The sequence below is a fragment of the Triticum dicoccoides genome, chromosome 1B (genome assembly GCF_002162155.2).
Source record: "Triticum dicoccoides isolate Atlit2015 ecotype Zavitan chromosome 1B, WEW_v2.0, whole genome shotgun sequence".
Lineage (NCBI taxonomy): Eukaryota > Viridiplantae > Streptophyta > Magnoliopsida > Poales > Poaceae > Triticum > Triticum dicoccoides.
In genome coordinates this window covers 50534831-50548841 of record NC_041381.1, presented here as the reverse complement: position 1 = coordinate 50548841, position 14011 = coordinate 50534831, and the positions used below count along the sequence as shown (strand labels likewise).

The window sequence follows — 14011 nt, the reverse complement described above, 5'->3', positions numbered from 1 at the left end:
ACTCTTTCATTTTCCGATTGTAGGGCTCAAATCAAAAATAAAAAAATATTTGCAAAAGTACTCAAGCGCTTGTTTTCCTTAAAAACAATTGTGTCTACCAATTGCAATGCATGCATGCATGTCCAATAATAACCATAAACGTTCACGTATATTGATGAGTTTTCTTTTAATTCTTGCATGCAATGATTTAATACGGCTCGATATTTAAGCTTGTGACAGCTAGCAATAGAAAAGAGATTTATAAAACGAAACAATGAAAATTTTAAGGTAAGCCTTATAAATCGAAAAGAAGATGGCAACCACTAGCAGTAGCACGGCTCTCCTCAGGCTGGTTGTAATGGAAAGTATCATATACTAGTATCATGCATATGATACTAGTGTATGATACTACCTTCCTAATGCATAGTATCATATATTACTATCATGTAATACTCTATTTATTGTCATGCATGATACAAAGTAGCATAATATTTAATATGATACGATATCATGATATGATACTACATCCTCTCTTTCTTCATTTAATGTTATGATACTCATCAAAATTGCCTAGTTGGCTTGCATGATACTAACTATGATACTACCATTACGACCAGCCTCATGTAGATGCATGATTATTAAATGGCTACAACCCCTCGGCTTTTTGACCCCGGGTTGTTCCACAACAATGTCCCAACGTTGTCACAAGTTACATAGGAAATGACTGACTCCATCCGAGGCATGGCATGGTAGGCAACGCGTCACTTCTTCTTTGCCAGGTACACGTCAGAGAGCACTGTGTCGGAGCCCATCACCGCCGTGAGAAGAGCCATGGCCTGCAGATATGATCAGTCAATTGACAGGATACGGAGGCCCAAGGGTCATTAGAAAGAAAGAAGGAAAGAAAAAGTTAATCAGAAATGCTTCACATACGACGAAATCTTGTCCAATTTTGTTATGACGATGCAATGGACCCTGAATATGTGCTGTTAAACGCTAATTTTTTTAAAATAATACATTTTTTTATTAAATTACACAAATATACGTTGATATTGTTATTTTCAAAAATATTACCCAATCGGCCAGCAGCAGGCCGACAGCGCCTAGTCAGCCCACAGCAGGCCGACTGGAAGCCTATCGGCTTGCTGCTGGCCGGTAGCCCAGTCGGCCACAATTTCAGCTCCAGTCGGCCTGTTGTGGGCCGATAGGCTTGCTGTGGGCCGATAGGCCTGCTGCTGGCCGAGTGCTGCATGCATTTTGCCCCCCTCCCCCTTCACGCAACCCTTTCCCCTCAATATTTCCTGCCATATGTTCCCGCCAACCCTTTCCCTCCATATTTTCCCGCCATATGTTCCCGCCAACCCTTCCCCCTCAGCTTCACCTCCACCACCGCCACAACCTCCACCTCCGCCTCCACAACCTCCACAAATGAGCTGAAAAAATGCTTCAACAAAATCTTCACCACGACCACCACAAGCTACCCCATCAGTAGATCGAGGTCTCTTTTGGCTCCCCTAGCTAAGTAGAATTCATTCACGGTGCCAAATCCGCAAAAAACGGGTCATTTTGGTGTATTAATTGGAGCTATTTCGTGTTGGAGAGAGGAGGAAGGAAGAACAGAGAGATGTTGTGCTGCGTGAGGTGGGGAAGGAAAGGAGAAGGAGAAGGGAAAGAAAAAGGAGGCAGCGCTGCGGGCCCGCTCCCTGTCGGCCTGCAGCTGGCCGACTAGGGCGCCCGTGACCCAGCCCGCGCCGACAGGGAGTGGTGGGACGTGGCCCGGCCACTAGTCGGCCCGCACGTGGCCGATTGACTGCCTGTCGGCCCGCAGTAGGCTGATAAGGCCCTGTTGGCCTGCTGTGGGCTGACTAGTCTCACTCGGCCTGCTGCAAGCTAATTGACCAATATTTTTGAAAATAAATTTATCAGCGTAATATTTGTGCAATTTAATAAAAAATGTATTATTTAAAAAAAATTAGCCTGCTAAACGGTGTCTATACTATGTTGTTTCAAAATCGTACATAATGTATCGTACATGAAGCATCGCTCAAAGTTAATCAACAGGAAATCTAAGAAGCAATCTACGTATTTTTGTGTGCAGAGTGCAGACATCCACGAAACAATCGATGCTCACCTCGTTCATGCCAAAGCCCACGACCTTCTCGGCGAGCTCGGTGTCTTTGTGGAGGGCGAACCTGTTGATGAGCGTGGAGGCAGAGATGGTCGTCATGGGCGTCACATTCAGACCATCCGTGACGATGTACGTCTCCGTCGCCTTCACGTGCCCGCCGTCCACCACGGGCCTCATCTTGGGTTGCAGGAGCTCGGACTTGCAAACGTTGGGCTGCAGGTACGAGGTGGGGAAGCCGTCCACACTCTCGTACAGGCGGCCGATGCTGCCGTGCATGCCGCCGTTGGACATGAGCTTAACGACACAGCCCAGTGGGACGGTAAGGAGGTCAAAGATGAAGTCCACGAACTCCTTGCCGGCCTCAGCGAAGAGCACTTTGTTGGACTTGGTATCCACCAGCAGCTTCACGCAGAGCTCGGGGCTGGAAGCCATGGTTTCTGCTTGGAGACAAGATGGGGAGACGGCTTGAATGGTGTCAGTCCACTAGATCCTGGTGCAGCGGTGCCATGTATTTATAGGAGGAAATCGAGGACGGAGGTGATGATGGAAAAGTTGTTTCTGAATTTGTTTCTTCGGTAACCAGCGAGGCATGGTGTAGTTGCCGAGCGTGCATGCTGCAACCAATTCACGCGTGCGGAAGCGTAAGGGTGAAGCTGCTGTGCTGACAGGTTAATTAAACCGGCGCGAGACTACAGGAGAACCGACCTAGGGAGTTGAAGAGAAAAGTTAGTTTTCAGAAAAATCTAGGGAAAATGTTTGCACCTTTTTCATACGAATGAACGGAAGTAGTGGACGGGTTTATAATGCTTACTATTTGGTTTGTCTCAAGTTAAATTTGTTATCGAGCAAATTGTTAGCATCTACCACTTCATATAAATGCAATATAGAAATATTCTTCATCTTTAATCTAGGGGAAGTGATATGGATTTGATAACGTGGATGTTGATATTTTTCTTGATAAACTCGGACAAGTGATAAATATTTGACTTGAGACAAACCAAATGAGCCTGTATCCGTCCGGAGAGAGTATATTTCTTTGCGCAGTATTGGGTGTGCTTTGGACCTTAATTTGCTGTTTGTCAAAATGACTCAGAGAAGTGCAGAGATATCAGCCATATCTAGTCGTGTACATGTGGCAGTTATGTTGCTATGCGCCGCATTTTATATGGCAACTACAAAAATGTGGCGCCTGTCCTCGATTAGTTAAATGTCAACATAAGATTTGGAGAGCTGCTATACATACGACATTTTCAGGTCAGGAACACATATGATGTGCTGTTGCATGTGCTTTCGTCCAATCAACCAGCTCCATCGGGAAAAGAAAATCAATGTAGCATGTTGTCTAGTGAAGATTGTATATACGAAGATCGTCTGCAAAGCAATTTCGTAAGATTTGTATGTGAAAAGAGAATAGTAAGAATGTCTTCATAAAATTCAGAAAGCAAGAATACAGGCAACACTTTGCTTGTACAAGCTTGACCGTGCCAAAGCATGCGATCGGGTGGATTGGTAAATTTTGGAATGCGCTCTTCCGAAGCTTGGCATGTCACAACAATGAACAAATCAGTGTGGTTTGTTGTTTGTACGAATTGTGAGACCCTGGACTACTTCAAGCCGACGAGGGGCCTCCAGCAAGGGGAACCCTTTGAGCCCGTAACTGTTCATCTTAGCTGATGACGAGTGACGACCTCTCGTGGATCCATCAAAACTAGACAAGAATTGGTGGACTCATGCCAATCAAAATTGCCAAAGCCTGGGAGTATGCCACTTACTGTTTGCTGACGACAATAGCCAGGATCAGGCCAGGCCTCGGACCTGGGGCTAATGGTGGAGGCGGAGACAAGGCCGCCCGAGGGGGCTGGATTACCGCTGCCGGCGTCTGGATCTTCTCCATCTGGAGGCGCGAAGGAGCCCCATCTGATCCGTTCGCGATCCCAAGTCCCTCGCGGTGCCATTCGGAGGAAAAGGGGGGGCGACGAGATCGGGAGGTGACCATGGGGATCAGCCGCGCGATGAGATCGGACAGGAGGGTAGATCGTGGTCTCAATGGCAGGTGATCTTCTCCGACGATGCTGATTCAGACATCTGGATCGAAGGGAGGCTTCGATTCACGTCGCATTCGCGGTGGCTGGTTCTTCTCGATCTGGAGAATGACATACTCGCCGGCGACTATCTACCGGACGGCGACATGATTGAGGTAGGTTCTAAATTCAAACTTGATGTTTATGATGTCATTGTTGGCGATTGCGTGCAGTTGGATTTACGTTCGAAGACACCGGTGATGACCGATTTGACGGAACCGGTGATCCATGCGAGACCGGGTGGACGTTTTTGGGCGCTTTTGGAGAGTGACGACGAAGATCAGGAGGAGTGAAACGCAGTCACCGAAATGCGGTTGGCCTCACCGTATGCCGACCCATTGCCGGTCTCCACGGGTACAGGTGATCGGCGTCGTTCAAAAGCTGTGACTTCCAAGGCGGCCATGAAGCCGTGGATCGGGCCGCTTCCCAAGGTAAAGAGAGACCCGGTAACTTTGTATAATTTTTTGCCGGAAAATTGGACTCGTGTCACAAGGAAGAAGAAGAAAGGCAATTTTTGCCGGCCACCGGCGCCGCCAGGATCGCCGGTGGCGAGATCGGCGAACGATGTTCGAGCAGCCAGACGGGCTCGTTTGAATGCGTTATTGGGCTGTGGACCTGAGCTGAATGCGGGTTTGGATGTTGCGACGGTCGTGGGTTCTCCTGGTGCGGGCGAGGCCCAACCAGAGGCCCAAGCCTCGCGCAGCCCGGTGCGGACGTACGTGCATGTATCGCCACAGACAGTTCTGTCTACGATCGAGTCTAGGTTTTCTTGTTCTGGCTTTCCTTCGCTCGGGACAGGACGGGCGAGGAGGATCTCAACCGCCGGCGGGATGGCGGGTCGTGGTCTGCCGCCGTCCAAGCGAGGGCCACCTACCACCGCTGCGGCCTCGGCCTCTGCCGGAGTTGGTCGCGGCGCTTTGCCGACAATTGCCGCCAGGCGTCGCCAGTCGCTGGGGCTGGTGGTGCTGGCCGCGGTGCCACGCCGGCCGGTGGGGGCGGACGGGGCGGTCTGTTCCGTCCAACGCAGGTGGCAGCGGGGACCGGGGCAACGGGAGTGCAACCCCGAGCCGGGACTGGTCGGGGCGCCCATGCGTCCGCGCGACCGGGGGCTGCTGCTTCATGTGCACTTCCGATGACCCACGCGCCCAAAACCAACGCGCGGCAGCCGGAGGAAGTGGCGCAGCCACCTGCAGCCAAGGCGCTGGCCCTGGGAAGGGGTCGCCGCGTGCAAGGGCGTGATGGTTCACTACAAGAAATATGTCAACTAGTGACCTTTTGTTAGTGACCCTGGAAGAATTGGTCATAAATCTATGACCATTTGAGACCAATTGGTCAAAAGCTATTCGGGGGGCTCCAAACCCTAAACCATTGCGACCATTTTGATCAGAAAGGTCGTAATTTCCTTACACCAAATGGTCACAAAGCAAACAGGGCTGGCCGCTGCCTTATTTCTAGTTGTTAACGACCAAAATAGATGGTCATAGCCTTGTAGATTGTGGTTGGTTGTGATGACTAGGCGCCACCTCATCAGTTTTGCTTATGTGTCATGTCCATGTGGCATTTTTTGCCCTAGGTTGTGAAGCAACCTATATTTCTGTCATTCCAAAAATTCCCACAAAAATCTCATAAATTGTTTGGATCATATCTTCATCAAATATGTCAAAAACTTTCCTTGCCTAGTTCAAAAATAACTCAACAATATTCATTTTCCTATTCTGTTCAGAGCAGCACTTTGTGAAGGAAGTACCACTTTGGCATGTCCAAATGGTATCAATTTTCTACAGTGCTTTCCTATGCCCAAATAACCATCCTCCACCAAATGCCAGCTCAATCGATTCATTATTTTGAGCCCAGCTTCAACATTCGTATTTATGTCTAGTGTGGTAGTTTGTAAAGCAAGTACCACCTAGGCTCCTCCTTTTGAGGTGAAAATTTGTGAAGACGGTCTTCTTAGTAACTGATCATCCTCAGCCAAAACTCACGCCCATTAGCCATGTGCATTTCCCGTACCGCCAATCAAACACTTGGCTGCTTATTCATGTTTGAGCATCGATCGATCTCCTCGTAAGAATCTTATGTTGTGATTTTCTTCCTAGCACCTACCTGGGGAGTGCCCAACCCACTAGACATGCCTAGGCCGCCCAGAACACATGGCAACGCCACGTTCACGCGGTGACCACTCGGCGGGCATGCGAGCTTACGCGCTCTAGAGTTGGGGCCCTCGACCACCGTCCAAACCTCGATGTATCGCCATCAAACCATGTACTTCTGATTAAATAGATACTTATTTACCTAGAAATGATTTTTGGAAAAAATAAAGAGCAAACTATGAGGCAGCTGCAGTTCAAATTTGACCCGCTTCCAACTGAATCGACGGGAATTTGTCTTTTTCACCAGAGGTGGATCAAAATTTTTGAAACCCAACCATTTTGTCAATTGTGCATTATATATGGCCTAGTATTTTATAAAATTGATTAGGTACAATTTTGCAACAATTATTTTGTAGTTTCTTCACAAAAAACCTCCTTTTGGGCACTCGGAAAATGAAAAATGAATTTTCCGTGCAAAGAAAATGAAAACTTCCTTAGGCAACATTGTTTGGAATTCCAAGATGCACCCTCGTGCACAATATGAGATCATTTGAACAAACTATACCATGAATGTGGCCATAAGATTGATCATTTGGCTTGAAAGCCATGAATCTTCACGCATGATATCTCATTTCTGAGAACATTTTTTTAAAATAATTACCGTATTACAAGTTTATTATTTTTCCTGGAAACTTGGTCACATATAATGACACAATACGAAGATTTTCTAATTTTTTGTTTTTTTTAATTTTTTATGTCCGTTTCAAAATGCGGTCAAAACGGCGGGCTTGACCGTTCCTAGCTAGTGGTTGAATCTTGGAATTTTTTTGGTGTTTCTATGATTAAATAGATACTTATGTACCTAGAAATGATTTTTGGAGAAAATAAAGAGCAAACTATAAGGCAGCTACAATTCAAATTTGACCCGTTTCCAACTGGATCGACGGCAATTTGTCTTTTTCACCAGAGGTAGATCAAAACTTTTTTCACCAACCATTTTGTCAATTGTGCATTATATATGGTCTGGTATTTTGTAAAATTTATTTGGTCCATTTTTGCAACAATTATTTGGTAGTTCCTTCACAAAAAAACCTCCTTTTGGGCACTCGGAAAATGAAAAATGAAATTTCCGTTGAAAGAAAATGAAAACTTCCTTAGGCAACATTGTTTGGAATTCCAATATACACCCTGGTGCACAATATGAGATCATTTGAATAAACTATGCCATGAATGTGGCCATAAGATTGATCATTTGGCTTGAAAGCCATGAATCTTCACGCATGATATCTCATTTCTGAGAACACTTTTTTAAAATAATTACCGTATTACAAGTTTATTATTTTTCCTGGAAACTTGGTCACATATAATGACACAATGCGAATGTTTTCCAATTTTGTGATTTTTTTTAATTTTTTATGTCCGTTTCAAAATGCGGTCAAAACAGCGGGCTTGACCGTTCCTAGCTAGTGGTTGAATCTTGGAATTTTTTGGTGTTTCTATGATTAAATAGATACTTATGTACCTAGAAATGATTTTTGGAAAAAATAAAGAGCAAACTATGAGGCAGCTACAGTTCAAAGTTGACCCGTTTCCAGCTGAATCGACGGCAATTTGTCTTTTTCACCAGAGGTAGATCAAAACTTTTTTCACCCAACCATTTTGTCAATTGTGCATTATATATGGCCTAGTATTCTATAAAATTTATTTGGTCCATTTTTGCAACAATTATTTGGGAGGTCCTTCACAAAAAAACCTCCTTTTGGGCACTCGGAAAACGAAAAATGAAATTTCCGTTGAAAGAAAATGAAAACTTCCTTAGGCAACATTGTTTGGAATTCCAATATACACCCTTGTGCACAATATGAGATCATTTGAATAAACTATGCCATGAATGTGGCCATAAGATTGATCATTTGGCTTGAAAGCCATGAATCTTCACGCATGATATCTCATTTCTGAGAACACTTTTTAAAAATAATTACCATATTACAAGTTTATTATTTTTCCTGGAAACTTGGTCACATATACTGACACAATGCGAAGGTTTCCCAATTTTTTGATTTGTTTTGAATTTTTTATGCCCGTTTCAAAATGCGGTCAAAACAGCGGGCTTGACCGTTCCTAGCTAGTGGTTGAATCTTGGAATTTTTTTGGTGTTTCTATGATTAAATAGATACTTATTTACCTAGAAATGATTTTTAGAAAAAATAAAGAGCAAACTATGAGGCAGCTGCAGTTCAAATTTGACCCGTTTCCAACTGAATCGACGGGAATTTGTCTTTTTCACCAGAGGTGGATCAAAACTTGTTTCACCCAACCATTTTGTCAATTGTGCATTATATATGTCCTAGTATTTTATAAAATTGATTTGGTCCATTTTTTGAAACAATTATTTGGTAGTTCCTTCACAAAAAACCTCCTTTTGGGCACTCGAAAAATGAAAAATGAATTTTACGTGCAAAGAAAATGAAAACTTCCTTAGGAAACATTGTTTGGAATTACAACATGTACCCTTATGCACAATATGAGATCATTTGAACAAACTATGCCATGAATGTGGCCATAAGATTGATCATTTGGCTTGAAAGCCATGAATCTTCACGCATGATAGCTCATTTCTGAGAACACTTTTTTAAAATAATTACCATATTACAAGTTTATTATTTTTCCTGGTAACTTGGTCATATATAATGACACAATGCGAAGGTTTTCAAATTTTTTTGATTTTTTTTGAATTTTTTATGTCCGTTTCAATATGCGGTCAAAACGGCGGGAATGACCGTTCCTAGCTAGTGGTTGAATCTTGGTATTTTTTTTGTGTTTCTCTGATTAAATAGATACTTATGTACCTAGAAATGATTTGTGTAAAAAATAAAGAACAAACTACAAGGCAGCTACAGTTCAAATTTGACCCACTTTCAGCTGAATCGGCCGAAATTTATCTTTTTCATGAAAGGTGGATCAAAACTTTTGACACCCAACCATTTGGTCAATTGTGCATTATATATGGCCTATTATTTTATAAAAATTATTTGGTCCAGATTTGCAACAAATATTTGCTAGGTCCTTCACAAAAAAACTCATTTTGGACACTCGAAAATTAGAAAATGAATTTTCTGTGCAAAGAAGATGAAAGCTCTATTTTGCAATATTGTTTGTCATTTTAATATGCACACTTATGCAAAAATACGAGATCATTTTGACAAACTATGCCTTTGTTATGTTTAGGAAAATCAGAGTGGATTGGATGGACCAATGAGATGCGAGGAACGGCCTTCACGTGGATCACCAAATTGGACTCAATCTGAGCCATCCGTGGCGCACCCATCCAACGGTGGAGCTTCTCCCGAGAAAAGAAAACCCTAACTCACCCACCCACCCTCCCCTCGAGCCCCCAGATCTGGTCCATCAACCACTGACCCACTCTTTCCCCCTCCCCTCGACCCCCAGATCCCACTTCCTCCTCGCTCTCTGTCGATCCCCTGTAATCTAGCCGCCGCCGCCGCTCGCCTCCATCCTCTCCCCAACCCCATTCGGCCTCCACTCCACTCCATTGCCGGCGCCAACCCAACCACCACTGCCCTCCCCCCTCCTTTCCCCTCACCCAAGAACGAGAGGGGGAGAGAGAGCCGATGGTCAGATCCACTCCCCGGCCGCCACGGCCCTCCACCGCGTCTCGCCCGCCAGGGACCGGGCGAGGAGCTTGCCGGCCGTCGTCGAGGTAAGCGCACGCCCGGCTCCTCCCACCCGTCATGCCAGGGCATTTGCTCTTGCCCCTCACCCCTATCTGACCCTGAGCTATGGTTTTGCGGCCGCAGATGTCGTCCAAGGCGGCGAAGGTGGTGGTGCCGGAGTCGGTCCTCCTCAAGAGGAAGCGGGAGGAGCTCTGGGCCAACTCCTCTCCCCCAACCTCCCAACCTCAGCCCCGTCTCCTCGTCAGCACCTCCGCCATGGTTGGTTGGTTGGATGCCCTCCTCAACCAGGCAGCGCAGCGACAGAGGACCCCTCCGGTGACCATCCATGGAGATTTTCCTAGGGTTTCGGTCGGCGCGTCTCCGGCTGGCATTCTCCGGCGAGCCTATAGCTTCTCCGACGACCCACATGGTACGCCCTCCTCCTCCAGCCCCTCGACTCCCCTATCCTGCTCTTCCTCTTATTCCCTTTCCTCATCTTATTTTTCTGGATCTACTGATCTGATTCTTGTGGTTGGTTTGTGCAGGCCATCACCATCATCATGGAAGGTGCTAGCTTCGGCTGTGATTCAAGGAGATGAGCCCGGCGTGGTGGTGGCTGGTGGGGCGGACGCAGGACTCCAAGCCCTTCTTCTTCACCTTCGCGGCGGCTACAGCGTCATGCAGCTCACCAGCTCCCGTAACGACAAGCTCGAGGCCCACCTCCGCTCCAACGCCCGACCGAAGACCACCGTGCGTGCCTCCCCCTCCCCCTCTCCCTCCCCCTCATCGTTTACCAGATCGTGCGTCGTGCTTGATTTGATTTGTCCATGCGAGTAGAAGAAATGTCACCGGAAAGGGGATCGATATGATTTTGAGCCCCTAGTCGTTTAGCAGAATCTATGCCTTGCTTGATTTGAACATAATCCGGTAGTCCCTGCTCTGGATTGTAGTAACTCGTCGTTACAGTATATGAATCAGTTACTTTTAGTAGTATTTTCCATTTGAACAAGCTACCGTTATCCGAAACATATGGACGGGTCAACTGCTTCTGTTGTGTAGTTGAATGGATTGGATATAAGGGATGATTTTACAAACTGTAATCATGAATACTTGTATAGAAACTTGCATGACCATCTTGCTTAATTTTGTGATATTCCTCCATACTAGGAGCTAAGCAGCCGCACTGTTATTTAGCTTTCATTGGCAGTTTTAGTTTCACTGAAATCATCTTTACTTTTCTATGCTCATGTTCAAGCCTGGTAGTATATTTTTTTCCAAATGGTCTGTTTACTTGATTTATCTGTTGTTTGATTTTGCTCCATCAGCTTTCCTGATGTCCTTCTACATATATATGTTGGTTGTAATCTTCTTGAAGAATGCAAGTACTTGATATTCCATTCTGTTCTTGTAGGTGAATGGAACTTGCGTTGTTGGTAGAACTCCGTTGAGGACTTCTACCCATGTTGAAGAGCATGTTCTGTGGTATCCAAGAGTAGCTAGCTTTTGTACTGGCAGAGCGGTCTATTTGTAGATCCCAATATTTATGATTGTGTGGATCTGGGTGAAGTTTGAAGTTCCTGGGTATGCAAGATTCGATGGTTAAACTGGTTGATGTGATGTGAATGAGTGTATGGAAACTGGTTGTTGTGATGTGAATGAGTGTATGTATTTTCACGTGTTCTGTTCTGTATAGCATATTGTAATAAACTTATTTTAGCTGTTATTTGAAGGTTTTCATATGCTTTCTCTCTTCTGTTTGTTTGATATATACATATATATTGCTTATTAATAAGCTGTGAAAAATCTAACTTTTGGGACCCATCTGTAAACTGGAGCTGGGAAAAAAAGCTGGAAATAAAAAATAAATTGACTGCAAAATGTTGTGTGCTAGAAAATAAAAAGGCCAAATTGTAAGCCAGGCCCAGATAGCTAACCAAAATTAACATAAAATACATATATTAAAAGGGCTTGCCTAAAAAAATACATGGGCCGAATTACTGGGTCAGACCCATGTAGCTAATAAAAGCACAGGAAAAAAATACATTAAAAAGACCGAATTGTTGGGCTAGGCCCATGTAGAAAACCGAATTGGACCGGGCTGAATCTTGTGCCACATCAGCTTGCCACGCTGGATGCCTACGTGGCCTGGGGAGGTTGCTAGTGACCAAAACGCCACAGTAGGAATATTTTTGTCGTAAACGTCCACGACCTTCTCACAGAGAAGGTCGCTATAGTCAGTTTACGACCCTCAGCTTTTGACTTTCTGTTTTTGGTCACAAAAAGGTCGCAAATGAAAAACTATGACCTTTCAGTGACCAATAGTGGAGGTCACAAGATAGCATATTTCTTGTAGTGGTTACTCTGGTTTTAGCAGAGATGGTCGGAATTACAACCGTTACGGTCAGTGGGGAGATGACGGATATGATGCTTATGGTGAGGGACTGCACCGTGGATCTTCACCCGGTGGCGGCCGTGGTTACAACCGGTACAATGCTGAGGACACTAGACATTTAAAGGTCCACCCGGTAATTTTGTGGAAGGTGTTGCCGGACCCAGGGATCGTTTCCGTGGTGGCTACCGTCGCGGGGGGAGAGGGAGACGACCACCGCCGCCTAGACATTATCCACCACCACCGCCACCTGTTGCAGATTTGGTCTTGGAGGAGGTGCTCGAGCATTCAGCTGAGGGGGAGGGAGACCCATCCAAGTTACCCGCGGCAGTAGTGGACGCGGTTCGGGCTTTGGCAGCAGTGCATGTTCCGGTGTCTACTGGAGGTGCCAAATCTAGGGACGGTACGTCTGATAAAGGATCGGAAAAAGCGGAGGGCAAAAAGCTCTCTAAGTGGGCAATTAAGAAGAAAAAGTTGCCTTGCTATAGATGTGGTGAACCGGGTCACTTCGTGGCAGAGTGTACGAATGAGCTTTGTGATTATTGTCTTCGCTCCCAACATGTGACCGGGGAATGCCCTCTTCTCTCCGGTCCTAAGCCTGGCATTAACATTTTTGGGGTATGCTCTAAAGACTTGATGTTTTTTGAGACACCAGAGGTGGATCCTCTACCGCAGGTGGTTGAGAGTTCCTTCCCGACAGTTATCAGACTTACTAATGGACAGTTGACCGAGGCTCAGATCGTCAGACAGCTACGTGAGTTAGTACCGGGTACTTATCAGTGGCAACTGGAGCAGTTAGAAGGTCAGTCTTATAAGGTTGATTTTCCCACTAAAGAGGATCAGATGCATTTTCTTAAGTGGGGTTTATGCAGAGTGACGAGCACAAACATTGTTATCGCTTTCGACGAGTGGAAGCAGGAGGAACCTGAGGGTAAACCTTTGGAGAAGGTGTGGGTTCGCTTCTATGGCGTGCCACCTAAATTGGTAAAACATTTTCTGGTTGCTTGGAGCTTGGGTGTGTTGATCGGTAAGACAGAAAAGGTTGACATGCCATTCACATGCGCACATAACGCTGCGAGGCTTTTGGTCAGTGTTGCGAGTATTGAGCATATACCAGATATAGTCAGATGGACATATGCTGGAGTCACTTATGTACTAGAGCTTGAGATTGAGGATACTGCAGTTTCCGAGGAGGGAAATGGGACACAAGACATGGATACGACCGAGGGTGGCGGCGCACCCGGGAACCAGGAGTAGGGGCCCGATGATACTATGCCGGAGTCGGACAAAGGGCCGGCCACACAGCCAGATAAGGTAGCCAGTTCTACCAAAGAGGCGCCCCCGTCCACTACTTCGATGAACACGCTTCGCTTTGGTTCATTTGCACCGGGGTCCGCTCCTAGTAGGTTATGGAGCACCAGGGTCGAGGCAGATGACCCGACAAAGCTTGAGTTTCCACCAGTGTCGCGCCTAGTCGGTGATGTGATGATCGCGGAGCCTACTCCAGGCGCGATGGTGGATTCTGTTGGGGAGGCCGCAGATTGTGGGGGCCATGGGCAGGATGCCCATCACACCAAGACATGCGAGCCCGACCTTTCATCGGCGGGAGGGGCGCTTGGACAGGAGGTCTATGGCATCCTTCTTTCTTCGACGTCTCCGGTCCAGTTGGG

The 14011-nt window shown here is 46.0% G+C and overlaps 1 protein-coding gene across 1 annotated transcript; it reads right to left on the bottom strand.

The window, feature by feature from the left end:
* Nucleotides 1–740: 740 nt before the first annotated feature.
* On the bottom strand, nt 741–2539 carry LOC119350101. Its single transcript, XM_037618099.1, has 2 exons — nt 2111–2539; nt 741–815 (listed from the first exon to the last, which is right to left on the bottom strand). The coding sequence occupies exons 1-2, from the start codon at nt 2537–2539 to the stop codon at nt 741–743; spliced, it is 504 nt and encodes a 167-aa protein (XP_037473996.1).
* Nucleotides 2540–14011: the final 11472 nt, after the last annotated feature.